The 17,479-nt window shown below is 38.9% G+C and overlaps 1 protein-coding gene and 1 pseudogene across 5 annotated transcripts in view; one reads left to right on the top strand and one right to left on the bottom strand.

Annotated features, from left to right (window-relative positions):
• SENP7 (SUMO specific peptidase 7) overlaps nt 1-17,479 on the top strand; it is a 111,221-nt gene that overhangs the window by 20,064 nt on the left and 73,678 nt on the right. For 3 of the 4 annotated variants that reach the window (XM_080918653.1, XM_080918654.1, XM_080918652.1), the window contains 2 exons: nt 955-1,046; nt 13,426-13,623. In XM_080918653.1, coding sequence (XP_080774779.1) covers nt 955-1,046; nt 13,426-13,623 — 290 coding nt within the window. The remainder of the gene's footprint in view (nt 1-954; nt 1,047-13,425; nt 13,624-17,479) is intronic. The other variant, XM_080918655.1, reaches the window with a different exon arrangement.
• On the bottom strand, nt 15,791-16,813 carry LOC308422560 (etoposide-induced protein 2.4 homolog; annotated as a pseudogene). Its single transcript has one exon. The product of its transcript is annotated as an etoposide-induced protein 2.4 homolog (transcript).

Below are 17,479 nucleotides of genomic sequence, written 5' to 3'. Positions count from 1 at the left end.
TGTGTCAATCTTTTCTTTAAAAGAGGTGACATTTGAGCATTACCTCTAGAGAGAACATGGGAACCAAATATACCAGATGTGTAAGATTCGTTGTTCATGTGTTCCTGAAGAATTAACAATCTTGCTTTGCTAGGTCATCCCCAAAACAGCTTCTCTGTTTTGTATTTGGGTAGGAGTTGTAAAACATTTTCTGGTTCCTGTTGGAACCATAGCTGTGGACTGAGTCACCAGAACTTGCTGCCAAGATCAACATCTTTAAGTCCTAGATAAGCATGACAACCCCAAGGTCATGGGGGCTGTCATTTTTCATGATCCCTTAATAATTGAAGAGTTTAGTGACATTTCATACATTTTTTATTGTTATGTATCTATCAAGACCACCTGTTTTAAAAAGTGAATATTGTATCCATTAATACTACTTCCCTATCGTCTCCTTACCCTAGCCTCACTCTACTGTCTGAAAGATTGGTTACTCCAGGATTTAAATGGAACTATTCAGTTAGTTTAGTTTATGTATATGGGTATACTGTCGTTGTCTTCAGACACACCAGAAGAGGGCATCAGATCCCATTACAGATGGTTGTGAACCACCATGTGGGTGCTGGGAGTTGAACTCAGGACCTCTGGAAGAGTAGCTGGTGGTCTTAATTGCTGAGCCATCTCTCCAGCCCCAGTATTTTCCTGTTTTTATTGCTGCTTTATTTCACTTAGAATAATGCCAAGACTTGTTCATATTGTAACATGTTTCAGGATCTTTCTTATTTAAGAAATGTTTCAAAACATGTGGCTGGGCACTCATGTGACTGACAGACATGTATATAGACAAGACACTTTACACATAAGATAGAAATGAATAAAGAAAAGAGAATCTGACTGATTGCCTTAGATATCTAAGTAAAAATACAAGTGTCTTTCGTCATATTATTATATTTATTATCATTTTTTTTCCCTTAGTGGACAAGAAGTCTAAGAAATAAAGTCATCTGTCTAGACCACAAAACCACAAAATCTGGCCATGGGTGTCCTCCTAAGGCATTACCAAAAAGGTAAGCTAGGTATTTATGTGTGGCATAGAATGGGTTTATACAATGCATAAACAGTGTGACCAAGAGTGATTATTTGGTGCTTGTTGGGTCTCAGTTAACAAGTTTAAAGAGAAGGGTTTGAACTCATGGTCCTCTAAGCTTCCTTCTAAGCTTTAACTTTTTTTTGTGATTATAGATTGTTTTTACTAATTGTTTTTGTACATTTGGTACATCTTGGTATGCTTTGGTTAGAAAGTTATTATTTTAATAAAGAGTTTAATATTTTCTCTTTAAACAGGATGAATGAAGAACAGTAATAATGAAGTAAAAATTATAGTTATTAAATTATATACACCCAGAAGACTGGTTACATTTCCTGATAGAACACTTTTGTAAGCTACTAAAAAAGGGAACTGTAGAAAATATATATTACTGGCATCGTAGTAGTTTATGAACCTGTTGATAGTCTTTTACAATATAGATAAATTGCAAATAAAAAACTCAGTATAAACCAGATGTTGCAGTGCAGACATGGTTGAGGCACAAGGATGCGAGCTTAGGGCCAGCCTGGACTAGAGCCTGAGTTCAAGGGCAGCATGGACAACTTAGATTCTGTCTCACAATAAAAAGGTAAAAAATGCACTGGCGACATAGTGCAGTGGAAGAACGCTAGCCTAGCCTGTGTGAGGCCCTGTGCTCAGTTCCTAGAACCAGAGGGTGCTGGGAGATGCAGACCTGATAGGCACAGGGATGATGCCAATTTTTGGAATGGTCCACAAACTGTGGACTTGGTAACTCAAAGATTATCAGATCATAGAAATTATATTTGAGGAACCATCTCATTGGTTAAAAAAAGTCAATCCAGACTTACTGAAAGGTTTGCATTTCAAGACTTGTCATTTTATGGTAGCAGGACAACTAGAAACCTTCCACAGTTCAAGTGTCATCTTCCTGAAACAATACTTACTATGTTGTGGGCAGAGGTCATTTGAGGAGAGTCATGACTTTAATACTCCATTTTGTTTTCTTGGCAGCATCTGTAACATCTCTCAGTTTTCTGCTAAATTATCATCTTGGAGTAAAAAGTTGGGCTTTGAGTTTATGACATCTGACTAATGTTATTGAGGTGTGCTATCACTATTTGCACTTCAAAGACTACTTTATACTCTCTTCATAATAGTGTTAAAGGATAAAGGTACAGTAACACTCAACACCATTAATGTCAAGATAGCATCACAGTTATGGAAAAACTATATTTTTAGTGCATAAATTACAGCATCAACAGGGACTGTTTAAATGGTTGGTAAGATGGTATAGAAAGTATTACAATCAGCTGATACTCTGCTTAGCCAGCCATCTCTGAGATGACGTAATCTGATTTTGACCAAACTTTGAAATCACGAGGACTTTGTATTACGTCAAATTTTGTATGTGAAGTAGACTTTATTTTTTAAATATCTATATTGTCTTTAACTTCACAAAATTAACTTTCTGATAAAATGTGCCTGCATGTCATTTTAGGGGACATGGGTTGACTACATAAAGATAATTAAAAATATTTAATGTAGAAAGGATCTGAGCTAATTCCTAGTGACTTAAGCTGGGAAGGATCACCATGTTTGTACTTTGAAGTAGATTTCCTTTTTTTTTTTTAAAAACTTTTACTGAAGATTCTCAATCGTTTGATTTTTAACATTTAAAAAAATCTTATATTATACTGATATAATGCTTAGATAAATAAGATAAATGCATAGATAAAATGCTTATTGGAGTTCCTTTTGTATAGCTGTGAACAAATGCTTGAAAAAGAAACAGTTTAAAGGGAGGAATTACTTATTTTGGTTCACAGCTTCAAATATTTCAACTTAGTCCTTGGTTTTGAATATGTTTGGGCCAGGGAGTGGCACGATTAGGAGGTATGGCCTTGTTGGAGTAGGTGTGGCCTTGTTGGAGGAAGTGTGTCACTCTGGGGGTGGGCAAAGAGGGCTTCTTCCTAGCAGCCTGCCAGTCTTCTCCTGACTGCCTTCATGTCAAGATGTAGAACTCTTGGCTCCTTCTCCAGCATTGTGTCTGCCTGGATGCTGCCATGCTTCCAGCCTTGATGATAATGGACTGAACCTTTGAACCTGTAAGCCAGCCCCAATTAAATGTTCCTCATAAGAGTTGCCTTGGTCATGATGTCTCTTCTCAGCAATGGAAACCATAACTATAACAAGAAAGATAAGAAATTAGGAAAAGACAAAATACTTTGCAGTAGTGAAACTTAAGTTAGACGTATATGTAAGTAGGAGTAGCAAAGCCAAAAAGTTCTGGAAAATAGAACATAATGTAAAACTACTGCTGAAAAGTATAGTACGAATTAAAAAGGGGAATCCCGAAGGTCAAAAAGAAGAAAATGGTGAGATGGTAGAGTGCTTGATTTTTAGGTCCTAGAAACTTCAGAGTTGTATAATCTGAGGGTAGAGAGTGTCAGTTGGACTCTGAATTCCTATCCTTCCTGTGGTTTCTGCTATTGCTGAATCTGTATTGGACAAGTATATGATGCCTTCCAAATGTGTCTTCACTTCTTCTATTACCAGGGTTCTCTATTGAGCACAATTGTTAGTGCTTTGCAATCTGGGATCTAGGCAGGTTCTTCACCCTCTAGGGATACTCTACGCATGTTCCCTTGGGTGACTAATGTTTAGTTAGTCTTCCTAGTATGTCAGAAATATAAGAAACAATCACAGTACTGAGCTCATTATAGGTTAAGAACCCATCATTATGTCTTAGGGTTACTAAGTTGCATTATAGGTTGCTGTGGTGGATCACCATGACCAGAGCAACTTGGGGAGGAAAGGGCTTATTTGGTTTATGGTTCCATATTGTTTTTTTATCATCAATAGAAGTCAGGACAGGAACTCAAACAGGCAAGGAAACTGGAGGCAGGAGCTGATGCAGAGGCCATGCAGGAGTGCTGCTTAATAGCTTGTTCTCCATGGCTTGTCCAGCCTGCTTTCTTACAGAACCCAGGACCTCCTGTCCAGGGGTGGCCTCACCTACAATGGGTTGTGGCTTCCTGTACCAGTCACTAAGAAAATGCCTTACAAGCTTGCCTATAGTCCAGTCTTATGGAGGCATTTCTCAATTGTCTTTCTCTTTTCCATGATTCTAGTTTGAGTCAGGTTGTCCTAAAATTAACCAGTAAAAATTGTGCTTTGAAAACTTCCCATTTACCTAGTTGAAGTGTTATAGATGTGAGTATTAGGTACATCTTTGTGGTTCTTAGACTCTATAGCAGTGAACAGTAGTTAGCTCTAGAGTTGAATACTTTCTTGGCCTCAGCCTCTTGACTATTAAGTTCCAGGATTAATCCAGTTGATAAGATAACCCCTGTTTAGCTGCTTCTATAATTGCCTCCCTGGGCCATCTGTGTGGTTGTTACCTGTGTTAGGCCCCGTGATAGAACCATTTTAATACCAAGTCTCCTTCCCAGGATGCCTTCTGGCAGCAGTCATCAAGCTATATAGTAGAAACATGGGATTTATCTTTGCCTGGTCTCAACCAAAATTAGTCACTGGGTTTGAGCCTTATAAGGACTGTGTGCTTGAGAGTAGGGTTGCCCATATGTCAGCTAGCTTACTTTATGGAAGTGATTTCTGTTTCCCTTTATCCCTGCTAGGGAGCTTCCCAGATGACACCTGTTTACCTTACTTCTCATGCACTTGTGGTCCATCTTTTATCTATACCTTTCTGATAATTTTTCTTTCTTTCTTTTTTTTTTTTTTTTGGATTTCTGAAGCTCTTCTCTGTCTGTGTGAATAGAGTCTGTTACTTAGTTCTTTTCTTTCTTCCTTCCTTCCTTCCTTCCTTTCTTCTTTATAAAATAAGGTTTATTTATTTTATATGAGCACACTGTCTTCAGACACACCAGAAGAAGGCATTGGGTCCTATTAGAGATGGTTGTGAGCTACCATGTAGTTACTGGCAATTAAACTCAGGACCTCTGGAAGAACAGCCAGCTGGAGTCTGTTATTTTACTTCATACTCTCCTTTACTGACTAAATTGAAGGTAGACCACCATCTCTTCTACAAGCCCTGAGTATTCTATTTTAGCCAAAGATATCAAGAAACACAGATTGAATAAAGAAAAAAAAAAGAGCAATCACAAAACTAGTTCTGCTATAACAAGTGTTTTTTTTTCTTTCATACATGCTTTAGGAAATACACCCTCAGGCACCCACACACATACACACATTTTTTTGACAAAAGATAATTTTTTTGAAAGAAATAATGTTGTTTTTTTATTTCTGGATATGTTGGTGCATGCCTTTAATTCTAGCACTCAGGAGGCAGAGGCAGGCAGATCTCTATGAGGTCAAGGCTAGCTTATCTACATAGTGAGTTCCAGATGTATGATCGAGACCCTAATTCACAAAACCAAAAAAGAAAGAAAGAGGGAGGGAGAGAGAAAAGAGGAAGAGGAGGAGGAGGAGGAAGAGAAGGAGAGAGAGAGAGAGAGAGAGAGAGAGAGAGAGAGAGAGAGATATTATAATTGCTCATACCTTTTTCTTTATTCAGGCATTGTTTTATTGGCAATTGTTAGTTGCTGGAAGAGGGAGAGTGAGTTTCTCTAAGAGTGTAGCTCTTGAAGTAGACCACACTCCTCTGGAAGACCACACATCCAAGAATATTTGGGCAGCACAAACTGGTATTGAAGATTTAAAAAAGAGAGAGATAAAATTGAGTGGGTAGGGAAGCATATGATCAAGACACATATGAAACTCTCAAAAAATTAAATACTGTTTCTTGATGTCTTTGGCTGTTATTTCCATTGTAGAGGGGATGATGAGCCCAAGCTCTGAAAATATTTACCAGACCAGACATAAAGTCAAAGATTTTTGATTTTCCTTTCCTTTTCTTTTCTTTTTTTAAGATTTATTTACTTATTATATATAAGTACACTGTATCTGTCTTCAGACACACCAGAAGAGGCATCTGATCTCATTACAGATGGTTGTGAGCCACCATGTGGTTGCTGGGATTTGAACTCAGGACCTCTGGAAGAGCAGCCAGTTCTCGTACCCACTGAGCCATCTCTCTAGCCTGGTTTTGTTTTTCTCAACAGGTTTTCTGTGTATAATATCCCTGGCCCCTATAGATTTAAATGTTTGAATGCTTGGCCACAGAGAGTGACACTATTAGGATGTTTGACCTTATTGGAGGAGGTGTGGTCTTTTTAGAGCAAGCATGTCACTGTGGAGTCAGTGCTTTGAGTTCATATAGCTTCAATCTCTGTCCAGTGTTGAACTCAGTTTTCTTCTGGTGTCTGAGGATCAAGATGTAAATAAACTCTTGGCTCCTCCAGCAAGCACCATGTCTGCCAGCAAGCTGCTAGCTTCTTGCCATAATGATAATGGACTAAACCTCTGGAGCCGTAAGCCAGCCCCAATGAAATGTTTTCTACTATAATAGTTGCCATAGTCATGGGTTTCTTTGTAGGGAAATTTTAATTCAGTAACATGGTTCCTCTGACAAAGGGTCACATCCAAAGACCTTCTAGGTCTATGTGACTCAGCTGGAGTGCAGACATACTCTGGGTTACAGTATGATGTGTCAGGAATACAAACATGTTCTTAGTATGCACCATAAATCCCAAACAATGAAGGTAAGGTTAGTTTATCGAAGAAAACAGGCATGTTTGAAAGTGACATCTAATTTGAGGGGCAGACCAAGTGATGAATTAGAGAAAGATTTGACAGAATGAGTCAGAGATCGTATATGACCAACTCTTAGTAGAACAGGAGTTTTTTTTTTTTTTTTTTTAAACCAAGAGTTTTTTATTGGACCAGTTTTACAGAGACAGGTAGCAGAGAGAACAAGCTAGACACAGGTGAAGAAAAACAACCAGAGAATGAGAAGGAGCCAAAGGATTAAAACATATTGCCAGAATTAGTATGAGGTCAGGCAGAACAATTCAGTCAGAAGACAAAAGAAGTGAGTTTGAATCAGTCAGCTTGGAGAGAAGTTTAGGCCAGAACAACTGAGTTGAAACAATCAGCCAGAGTTCAGAAAGAGCTAGAAATGCTTGGGAATGGCTTTCATATTATCCTCTCATCTGAAGAAGCAAAGCAATGAAACCCTAACTAAGACATATGGATACTAACTCTGGGTTACGTTCTATATGACATGGTTCTATACCAACCTGTAATGTGATATCTGATATGTCTTGATGTACATAAAAGACTAACAAGCAGAGGACTCTGGACTGTTGCTGGAGTTTCTTCTCACCTTAGTCTGCTGTTAATTTGTCCCTTTGCCTGTCCACCTTTTTGCCTGGTCTGAATCCTCAGTTTATTGCACTTGGACCCCTGTTTGACCTTTGATGTCATAGCTGGACTCTGTTTTTTATTCATTGCGTAAACCACATATGTACATGTCTATATAGACATATCTATCTATAGTGAACTGTGTGATGTGTCATATGAGAATAATTAAGTGGCAGTTACTAACATTAATTACTAATTAGTGCTTAATCAGTGCTTAGTACTAATTAGTAATTGATATTGGGAAGCAAGATTATATATTCACCTCTGCAGATTGCAAAGTAGGGATTATCTGGCAAATTGCTGCCAATGAAACCACTCAGCCTTGTGATTTATTGTTATCCAGTAAATGCTAACATCATAGGAAGGTAGAAACATATTTGTCCATGTTTCTGGCACAGTATACAGTATACTCATGACAGAGCATGTGGATCCATTGCATTCTCAACTCTGGTTTCTGATACATCTGATGATAAGCTTAGAAAAAGATTTTGTCCTGTGTTTCTTATTTTCACGACCTCTGTCCATTTGAAAACCGATTATAGTCTGCCTAGATGTGGCTCTCTCAGTCCACCATATTGAATATTGAGTCTCGGATGTCTGTACTCACTTGTTTATTTCAGCCATTATTTCCCTCAGATATCACTCTGCCTTTTTTTTTTTTTTTTTTCTTCTTTTAGGACAACCACAGTTCATATATTTCTCTAGTGGACTTGAAAACTTCAAAATTTCATTTAATACCTTTTTTTTTTTTTTAAAGGCAAGATCTCACATATACCCTGGGCACTTAACAGGGAGACCAGGATAGCCTGGAACTTGGAAGGGATCTATCTGCCTCTGCTTTCTGAGCATTGGGATTAAAGGTGCAGGCCACCACATCCTTCTAGTTGATATATTTTTAAGCTCTAGAGTTTATGTTTTTTTTAGGTTGTACTTGTCTTTATTAATATTTTCATCTTACTTGTCCATCATTCTTTCATGATCTCATGTTTTCTTTTAGTTATTTAGACATTTTTATTAATTCTTTTGAGAATTGAATGTATTGTATTTTGATCTAATCACCTCCTTCTCCATCTCCTACCAGGCCTACCCTCCTATACTTACCCAACTGTGTGTTCTCAGTTTTAAAAAAGTTAAATTAGTAATGTCTAAATAATCTTGGATGTGTGGCCATACCCTGGAGTGGCTTTGACTTTCCAAAGGCCACACCCTTAAAGAGAACTGACCCCTCTTCCAGAAGCTATCAGTTGCTAGTAACTCTTCAACTGGGGTGAGACTTCATGATCCCTACGTTTTCCATGCTGGGGTCTTGTCTGGATTGAGCTTATCCAGGTCTTATTTTCTATGCCACAAGAGTGGCAAGTAATCACCATCTACTGCAAAAAGAACTTCTCAGCTGAGGCTTGAGAGATGCACTTAACTATGTATATGGTGGTCAGTCATTAGGAGTTGTTTTAGTCCTGTGTCCAGTTAGCAGAATAATAGTGGTTTTCCCCAGTGTTTATGTCCTGTCTGACCACAAATTCTTGGCCCTATAACAGTGGTCAGGTATGGATTCCATCTTAAATTCAGCCAGAAGTGATACATTACTTCCATGACGTGAAGTGCCTCCGTTGTGCCAGTGACTAGGTTGGTTATTATTATAGGCCTCAGAGTTGATAAGATTGGATAGGATCGGTAACTACTTTTCTTCTTCAGTAATGAGCATAGCACCTTCAGCACTCTGAAAATGAGCCTGTATGAATAAAGGCTTCTAAGTTTTCACTTTAGTTTCACTTTAGTTTCTTTTGCCTTTCAGGTTCTATCTGGAAATTCAAAGGTAGCAATATTTGAAATGTTTTCTCGTAGTACACTAATTACTCATCTTGAGGCCTTATATTTAGATCTTTTACCTATTTAAGTTTGATTTTGTTTGTTTGCCATGGGAAATTGAAGTCAACTTGAAATTTTCTACATTTATATATTCAGTCTTCTCAGGACAGTTTATTAAAAAGGACGTCATTTTTCTAATGTTAGTTTTTAGTGCCTTTGTTGAAAGTCAGTTTCCTGTAGATGGATGTGATTTCCTAAGTTTTGTTCTTTTTACTCAAGATTTTTTTGCCTATTCAGTTTTTTTCCTGCCATGTGATTTTTAAAATTATATTTGTTTGATAGTACCAATCACCTGATAAGAAGCAACTGGAGGAAGGAAGGGTTTATTTTGGCTCTTGATTTAGGAAAGGTATCTTAGTGTTCTGTTGCTGAAAAAGTAGCTGAGAGCTTTGCATCCTGATTCTCAGGCAGCAGGCAGAGAGAGAGAGAGGAAAGGGAGGAGCTGGGTATTACATGGGCCTTTGAGACCTCAGAGCCTACACTCAATGACATTTCATTCTGTTCTGGCTCTCAGCCCACGGCATGGTACCGCCCACAGTCAGGGTGGTCCTCCCTTTTCAGTGAACTCTTTCTGGGAGCAGCCTTACAGCTATAGCTAGAACTGTTTCCATGGATTTGAAATTCAGTCAATGTGACAATGAAGTTTAACTGTTAAAATTCCATGTCTTGTGAACATCACTATACTGGCTGGAGAGATGGTTCAGCAGTTAAGGCACTTGTTCTTCCAGAGGACCCAGGTTCAATTCCCAGCACCTACATGGTTGTTCATAACAACTCATAACTCCAGTTCCAGGGGTTCTAATGCCTTCTTCAGACACACATGTGAACAAAACACTCATACACAAAAAATAAAGACAAGACATATTACTATTGATCACCATTCCACGTCTGACTCTGGCTATCTCATTTTCATCTCATAACTCGGAATGCATTGGGTTCATTACTAAATATCCCTTGACCTTCAGCTGTCCCAACTCCACTCTAAAGTCCAAAGTTCCTTCTGAGACTAAGCCCCTGTAAAGTCATAACCAAATTTCATTCTTCAGTATACAATGGAACAGAATAAACATTCTATTCTCTATAGGATGGTGTCACAGCAAGGAAGGATCAGACCAAAGCAAGTGTGAAACCTAGCAGGGTAAATGCCAACTGCTGCAGTTCTGTGTCTGGCATCAGGGGTTGCTGTTGGATTCATCTCGCCATCAAAGCAAGGATTTGGGCAGAGTAACGCTCTAGATCTGCTCCAGTTAGTGTACAGAGCCTCTGTCTTGAACTGGCTGTCTTCTGTGTCTTCAACTTCCCTTAGGTTTTGCATGATGACATCTCCAGCACCTTGGGGTCTTCATGACAACTTGGGCATCACTTTCAGACTTTGTACAGTGGCTTCTATCTTCCTGGCATCATAACATCTCTTAGTGCTTGCAAAACCAATATAGGTGGTCAGTGATGCCAGTTTGAGATGGAGCCTGGAGGTTTTGAACCAGAGTTGAAGAACTTTGTGTGTTGATTTGGGGCTGAGGTTTATGTATATGTCCCTAGGCAGCTGTTTTTGAGCAAGCAGTTTCTTCAGTGGCATTTTGAGTTTAGGCTCCTTTATTTAAAATGAATTTGCATTTTCACTAGAGCCTTCCATGGGTGGGCTCTTGTCTTCTTTGCACCTCCATGTGCAGAGCGCTAGGTTTTCATTTGTCTTACTGGTGTTAGTCTGTTTTAACAGCCATAAAGCTGCTTTCTCAGTAGGCTTGTCTGTAACTACATATCCATTCTTGTTTCCACAGTAACACATTTTCCTGTCTTTCTGCTCTATTTGTTGATCTTGCTCAGGATACATTTAACCATGAAGTCAGTAGTAATTACACCACAACCTGGATACTGGCTTGTCTTGACATTTCTGCTGCCAAAAGAGTAATACATTACTTTAAAATCCATCCTTACTCCAGGTTTCAGTACATAGACAAAATACAACCAGATTCTTTACCAAATGTGACACAAGGCCTTTAGCTTAGTTCCTTACAGAGTTCCTGTTGATATAAAACTCAGCGGACCATATAGTCTGTCATATACCGATTGTAGTCCTATCCTGGTTGTGGTTCCCTTTCCTCTAGACATTTGGGTAGATCATTTAATTTCCTTACATAGGCATTATTCATATCAGAACATTTATGGCTTTGTAATTTTTTTTTCAGTTTCTGTTCATTTTCTTTGGTAGACGGCCTCGCATTCTTTACCAGTTTATTTTAAAAGTTATTAACAACTGAGGGAGGGAAGGTTATTTTTAGCTCCTGGTTTCAGAGTTTAGTCCATCTTGGTGGGGCAGGAATGAGGGGACAGCTGCATGGCAGCTGCCAGGTTACTTACAAAGCTGCTGGACCAGAAAGCAAAGAACAGGGATGAAAAGTCAGGTCATAACCTTTAAAGCCGACTCCTAGTGACCCGCATGTACTGGCCAGGTCCTACAGCTGTGCACAGCTGTAGTGTTTAAACACAGGAACCTGTGGGGCATATTACTGTCCAGACTAAACACAGCCATAATCTTAGTAAAACCCTTCTTGTTTCAGAAGAAATGACAATATCTCTGCTCCTTCCAGTTACCTCTCATCACAATAGCTTAAATGATGGTTTGAGTTATTTTCTGGAATATAAGTTCCTCAAAGGCAAGATCATTTGCTGTTTGCTGATATGTTTATAGATCCTACTAGTATAGTTGTTTTGTTAGAAGATTTTCTGTAAATATTTGTTGAACATACTATTACTGACTTAAAGAGGTTTTAACTCATTTCGGTATTCTTTATACCACGTATTTTTAAATTAATTTAACATGTTTCCATGGAAGTTCTCCTAGGAATTGTACCTTTTTTCCTTTAGACTGTCTAGTGTTCTACCATCATGGAGCTGCTACAAAGAGATTTTTTAAAAAAAATTCATTGGGAAATTTCATGCTTAATCTTGAAAATACATGAACATTTATTTTCTGTTTCTTAATATTGTTGTACTTGTTAAGTAGTAGTGTAAAGTCATAAAATTGTAGACTCTTCTGATTAAACACTTGTGATTAACATTTTAGTTTTTCCTTATTGACATTGTTTAAAGTATGGGTGGTGGCTTGTTTACACTCCTGCAAAAACTGTGGTCAACAGCTTGAGAAATGAAAATAGTTTTTAGATAATGTCATCAAAGAAGAATATATTGAATGAATAAATGCACAAATATGATGAAGCAAAACCTGGTGCTGTTTGGATGTTTCAGACTTTCTGTTGATGTTGTTTTGCTGAGGGTGTGAGGTTCTGGAAATCACAAATAGGCACTAGGGATGAACACACAGGCTTGTCTCTTCAGAGGAAGGAGATGTTTACCTGCTTTCCACCCAGAAAGCTGGGAATGGTGGTTTATAACCTGGTGGTCCTTTGCTATCTATGGGGCTGGGCTTCCCCTCAGTTCTCCAGACTTAGGTTTGTTAGTCATTCCTCATAGACCCTTGTCTTGAGCATTGTTCTGAGTCAACAAAACCCAGCTTTAGGGAAGAGGCCATGTGTACTTTGTAAAGAGTTTCACTGTACGCATGTCTTAAGCTCTGTTGTATACATTGGATTGGATTAATTATCATCAGGATACTTTTTTCCAAGCTTGTGCTAAGCTTCAATGTGGCTAAAATATACTACTTGGAGCCAGAGTCTAGGAGTGTGAAGTTAACACTAAGTTGCCTTGAACCAGATTTCCTCTTGCTTCATGAAGATCTTCCTCTGCCAGCCCTTGTATTTGCAGAGTCCCCCACACTTGTTACCACTATATACAAATGTGTGTTTATCCATGTTAGAAATAAGGTAAAAAAGAGTGTCATTTTCTCTTAGTTTTAATATATGTTTTCTAAATTCCCACACGCTGAAGCAAAACCACAGTTGTAACACATGTGGTTGCTTCTGTGTTGAGCTGTAGATGCATATGCACTGTCCTCCAACTGTGGGGAAGTGTGAGTTGTTAGGAATCCAGCAACCACACACATTTTTGAAGATGGTTATAGTTTGACTGATAGAATTTGGAAGAAAATCTCAATGTAAATGAAGTAGGCTTTACTTTTTAATGTGTCATTGAGAATGGCTAGACATTTGTTTTAAAGTAGTGAAATTCATAATTTTAGAAGAAACTCACTTGTTAAGGTTTATAATAAATGAATGTATTTTATAGCATTTAGAACCATATGTATTAATTATTTGTATGTGTAACAGGCATCTCAGAGTTGTGTTGACGAATGTTCTATGGACGGACTTAGGACGAGAATTCAGAAAGACCCTGCCTAGAAATGATGCTAAGTTATGTGATGCCAGCAAGGTGCAATCAGACTCATTGCCTTCGACATCTGTTGACAGCCTAGAGACATGTCAAAGATTAGACCCTCTTCACCAAAGCCTTAATTTATCTGAAAGGTACGTTACTTAGTATTGACTTTGTTTCATACTTTTGACTTTACTACATATGAAATAATAAACCCAATATTCTTAAAAATAAGACTGTTGGAAAGGATAGTAAAGATGAGTGCATACAAGTGTGTTCCACTCTAGAGCAAACCTTAGAGTTTTCCATCTGGCTTTCAGTTGGATGACGGTTCCAACAAGGGATTCAGATGCTCTTTATTCCATTTAACTTCTTATTTTATGATTGATTAATGTATATATCTTATAATTTATGATATAAAACATAATATGTATGCATATTTGCATATACGTGCACATTAATGTTTGTTTTTTATTTTTTACTTAATTTTATTTTTAAATTTTACATATGTACAATGTTTACATCATTTCTCCCTTTTCTTTTACTCCCTCCAAACACTCTCAGGTTTTACCTATTCCCTCTCAAATTCATGGCTTCTTTTCTTTAATCATTATTGCTGCAAATATACATACATTTTATATATATATATGTATACACACACACATATATATGTATATACACACATATGCACATATATTTTTATGGATACATATACAAATGCAACATGCTGAGTCTTTCTAGGGTGCTTGCATGGATGTGTCTTAGGGCTGACCACTTTGTATTGATTGGATAACCAATCAGATAGTCTCCCTCTGTCAGCAGTCAGTCATTACCTAGGAGTGAGGACCTCTCGCAGGTTGGCATGGCACTTATGAGTGTCAGTGTTAAGATTACTCAGGGTTAGGAACCTGTGTTGTTGAGATTTTATTACTGAAGCTTCCCTGTCATACATAGAAGGTGCTGTCTTGTAGCAGAAGTTCTGATTCTCTGCTTCTTACAGCATTTCTGTTTCCTCTTCTGTGATGTTCCTTGAGCCTTAGTTGTAAGGGTTGTGTTGTGATGTATCAGCTGGGGCTAAGTACTTGATGGTCAGTTGTTCTCTGCATTTTGACCTTTTTTTTTTTTTTTTTTTTTTTTTTTTTTGTAATCGTCTCTATCTACTGTAAAATGAAGCTTCTTTGATTAGGGATGAGAACCACACTTATCCATAAGGGTCTAAAGATAAGTATTAAGGATGCATTAGAGATTATAATAGTTTGGGGAAGTGGTAGTAGTAAGTTCCATGACTTAACCAACTAGGTGGTTGCCTAGGTTTATAGTTTCAGGCCTGAATTCCCTCTTGTTGAATAAGTTTTTTTGTTTTTTGTTTTTTGTTTTTTTTTTTTTTTTTTTTGGTTTTGGGAAACTAGCTCACCTATAATTGTGATATTTTAAAATTGTACAAGTTTTTTTTACATCTGCCCTCCCATCCCATGTGTCAACTCTTAAAATGACAGGAAAACATCACCAATCACAGGTTGAATGGTTTAGTAAGCTTACTCCCTTCGGTTCCTATATAAAGCACCCAGTATTCCTTAAAACACCAGTCTCACCTGGCAGTGGCCAACAGTAAATTTTATTTTCAGAGTTACGACGTTCAGGTCCTCTGAGCATGCTTTGACGCAGTGGCACTTGTCCAGAACTGGTACCATCCCATAGCTGGGGAACTTTAAATGTACCAGCGGGGGTGGGGAACTGTTTCCCCTTCAAAGGGAACAAACATGACTCCTCAAAACCCAACCAGTTCGACTGAGGTCTAACTGTCCCCCATCTCTTTAGGCTTCTCCTTCCCCACTCCTTTCCTTTTCTGCAACAGAACAATAAAGACCAAAACCTAACCTGGGTTACATAAAGCAAGACAGTGATGGCTGCAGAGGGAGTGACGTGGGGCAGCCGGATGCTCCTCTACACCCCCCCAACACACTATATGTGCTCCACAGAAAACCAGTAACCACAAACTCACAACATCAACAGTTAAAATTACAAACAAATCCAGGGGCACTGAGAAGGCAGGAGAAAGTGGAAGGGTAAATAAACGGCACAAGGAAAGGAGGGAAAAGTACTCAAATCAGAGCAGGCACAGGAGTTGTCAAAAGCTAAAAGCAGCTGGAAAACTCTGCTAGGGTGGTGATAAAAATCCACATACTGGAGTCAGGAAGATTCCAATTCAAAGACAAGGGAAATTGCAGTGGGTCCTGCCTTCCATGCAGGGAGAGGAAAACAGAGAAAAGAGCTGTCACACCCTCCACCCAGTGCCACCCGTCCCTTTGACAGCAGGACTCAGTGACCTGCAGCAGCTTTCGGTTTCGCAGAAGGATGTGGGGAAGGGAATTTCTCTGCAGAGGATGAGCTGCTCAGGGCTGACTACAGGTGGAAAAGTCTGTTGCTTAAAAAGACTACCACGGAGAAGAGGTGAAACTGAAAAGATACGCTTTTCCAGGAGTCTTTGCTTCATTGGCACTGATGATGAATAAAGGAAACAGGATAGAAAAGAGGCAGCCATTGATGATGCAGGAGGATTGCATTGCTCTGAGGAAAGCCAAAAGCAAGCCAAACCCAAAGTAGTGAGGCCACTTCCTTTCTGTGTTTGACAGTTGCTGGTGCATTTAAATTCCTTTGTTGAACCAACAGTATTCAAAGCAGTACAGGGAGTGGAGAAGAGACATGTGCAGCAAACTCACCAGCTGACCCACAAGATGGATGGAGAAGAGACTCACAAACATCCTCTGAATAAGGAAAAGTGCCTGCAGCAAAAGGTTGAAGAGCATGTCAGCAGTTATTTTGCTGACATTGGGGAATGGATGAGGTTTCCTCCCTGATACCTCAAATGCCAAGTCAGCTATGGCTTGGAACCAAATGGCATTCACAACTTCACTAACAGGGAGCACCCAAAGAGCACTGAAAATTGAGGAAGAATTCCAGCCATGACCAAACATCTCCATGTAGTGACGGATCACCAATAATCTGGGCTGTTACTGATTGAAGCACAAGAATAAATACTCGATAAAACAAGAGGAGACTGAACCAGAATACTCCACCATTCCAAGCACCACACTGGAAAATTTTACTAACAATACATGGCTCACTCTCTTGCTTCTTCTTGACACTCTGGGCTCTCCTCTGGGACAAGAGGCTACTTGCCTTTCTTCGAGGCTACTCCTCTCGCTTCTGCTGCTTTCGAGCATCTAGCTTTGAGATGGTACAGATGCCCCAGATGGATGGAGCCTCTGCCTCCCTAGTGTTGGGAGTATAGACATGGACCATCACCACTACCCAGTGTGTTTGATTCTTTCTAAAGGACATGTTAGTGTACGTCTTTTTATGGTAGAGCTTATTTCCGCATGTGGTTCATATCTACTTTTCTAGACATTTATAAGCCTTGGTCAGCAGGAGCTGAGTAAGATACACATAGTGGATAAACTTACTCCTGCTTTCATATATTGGCAGTAGCAATTATTAGAAGTACAGGATACAATAATTTATACCCCTTTAATGAATTTATACTCAGAATTTATCTAAATGGTATATTTATTATTGTTCTTAAATTATACATCTGAAACAAAAAATACAGTGTATTCCAAATACCGTGGTTATTTTGATTTCTTTAGGCCAGTATTATTCTAGTTGAGTGATAGATAATTTGTTCATTTCAATTTTAGTTTTATAAAAGGAAAAAGAAACCTGTGAATTTTAGGGCTGGGGACGTGGCTTCGTTAGTAACGTGCTGGGAGAGCATGAGAAGCTGAGTTGGATCCCATGAGATGGGATCCCAGCACCCGTGCACAGCAGGATGTAGTGGTGTGGGTCTGCAGTCCCAGGCTGCGGAGGTGCACATAGGAGGAGCACTGGGGCTCACTGACCAGCCAGCCCAGCTTAATTGGCAAGCCCTAGGCCCCAAGTGGGGGGTCTTTGTACAAAAATAATGTGTGCAGCTCCTGAGGAACAACACCTATGGTTGTCCTCTGTCTT

This window comes from Micromys minutus, assembly GCF_963924665.1.
Source record: "Micromys minutus genome assembly, chromosome: 7".
NCBI lineage: Eukaryota > Metazoa > Chordata > Mammalia > Rodentia > Muridae > Micromys > Micromys minutus.
The sequence above is the reverse complement of the archived record's forward strand: the minus strand, read 5'-3'. Positions and strand labels throughout refer to the sequence as shown.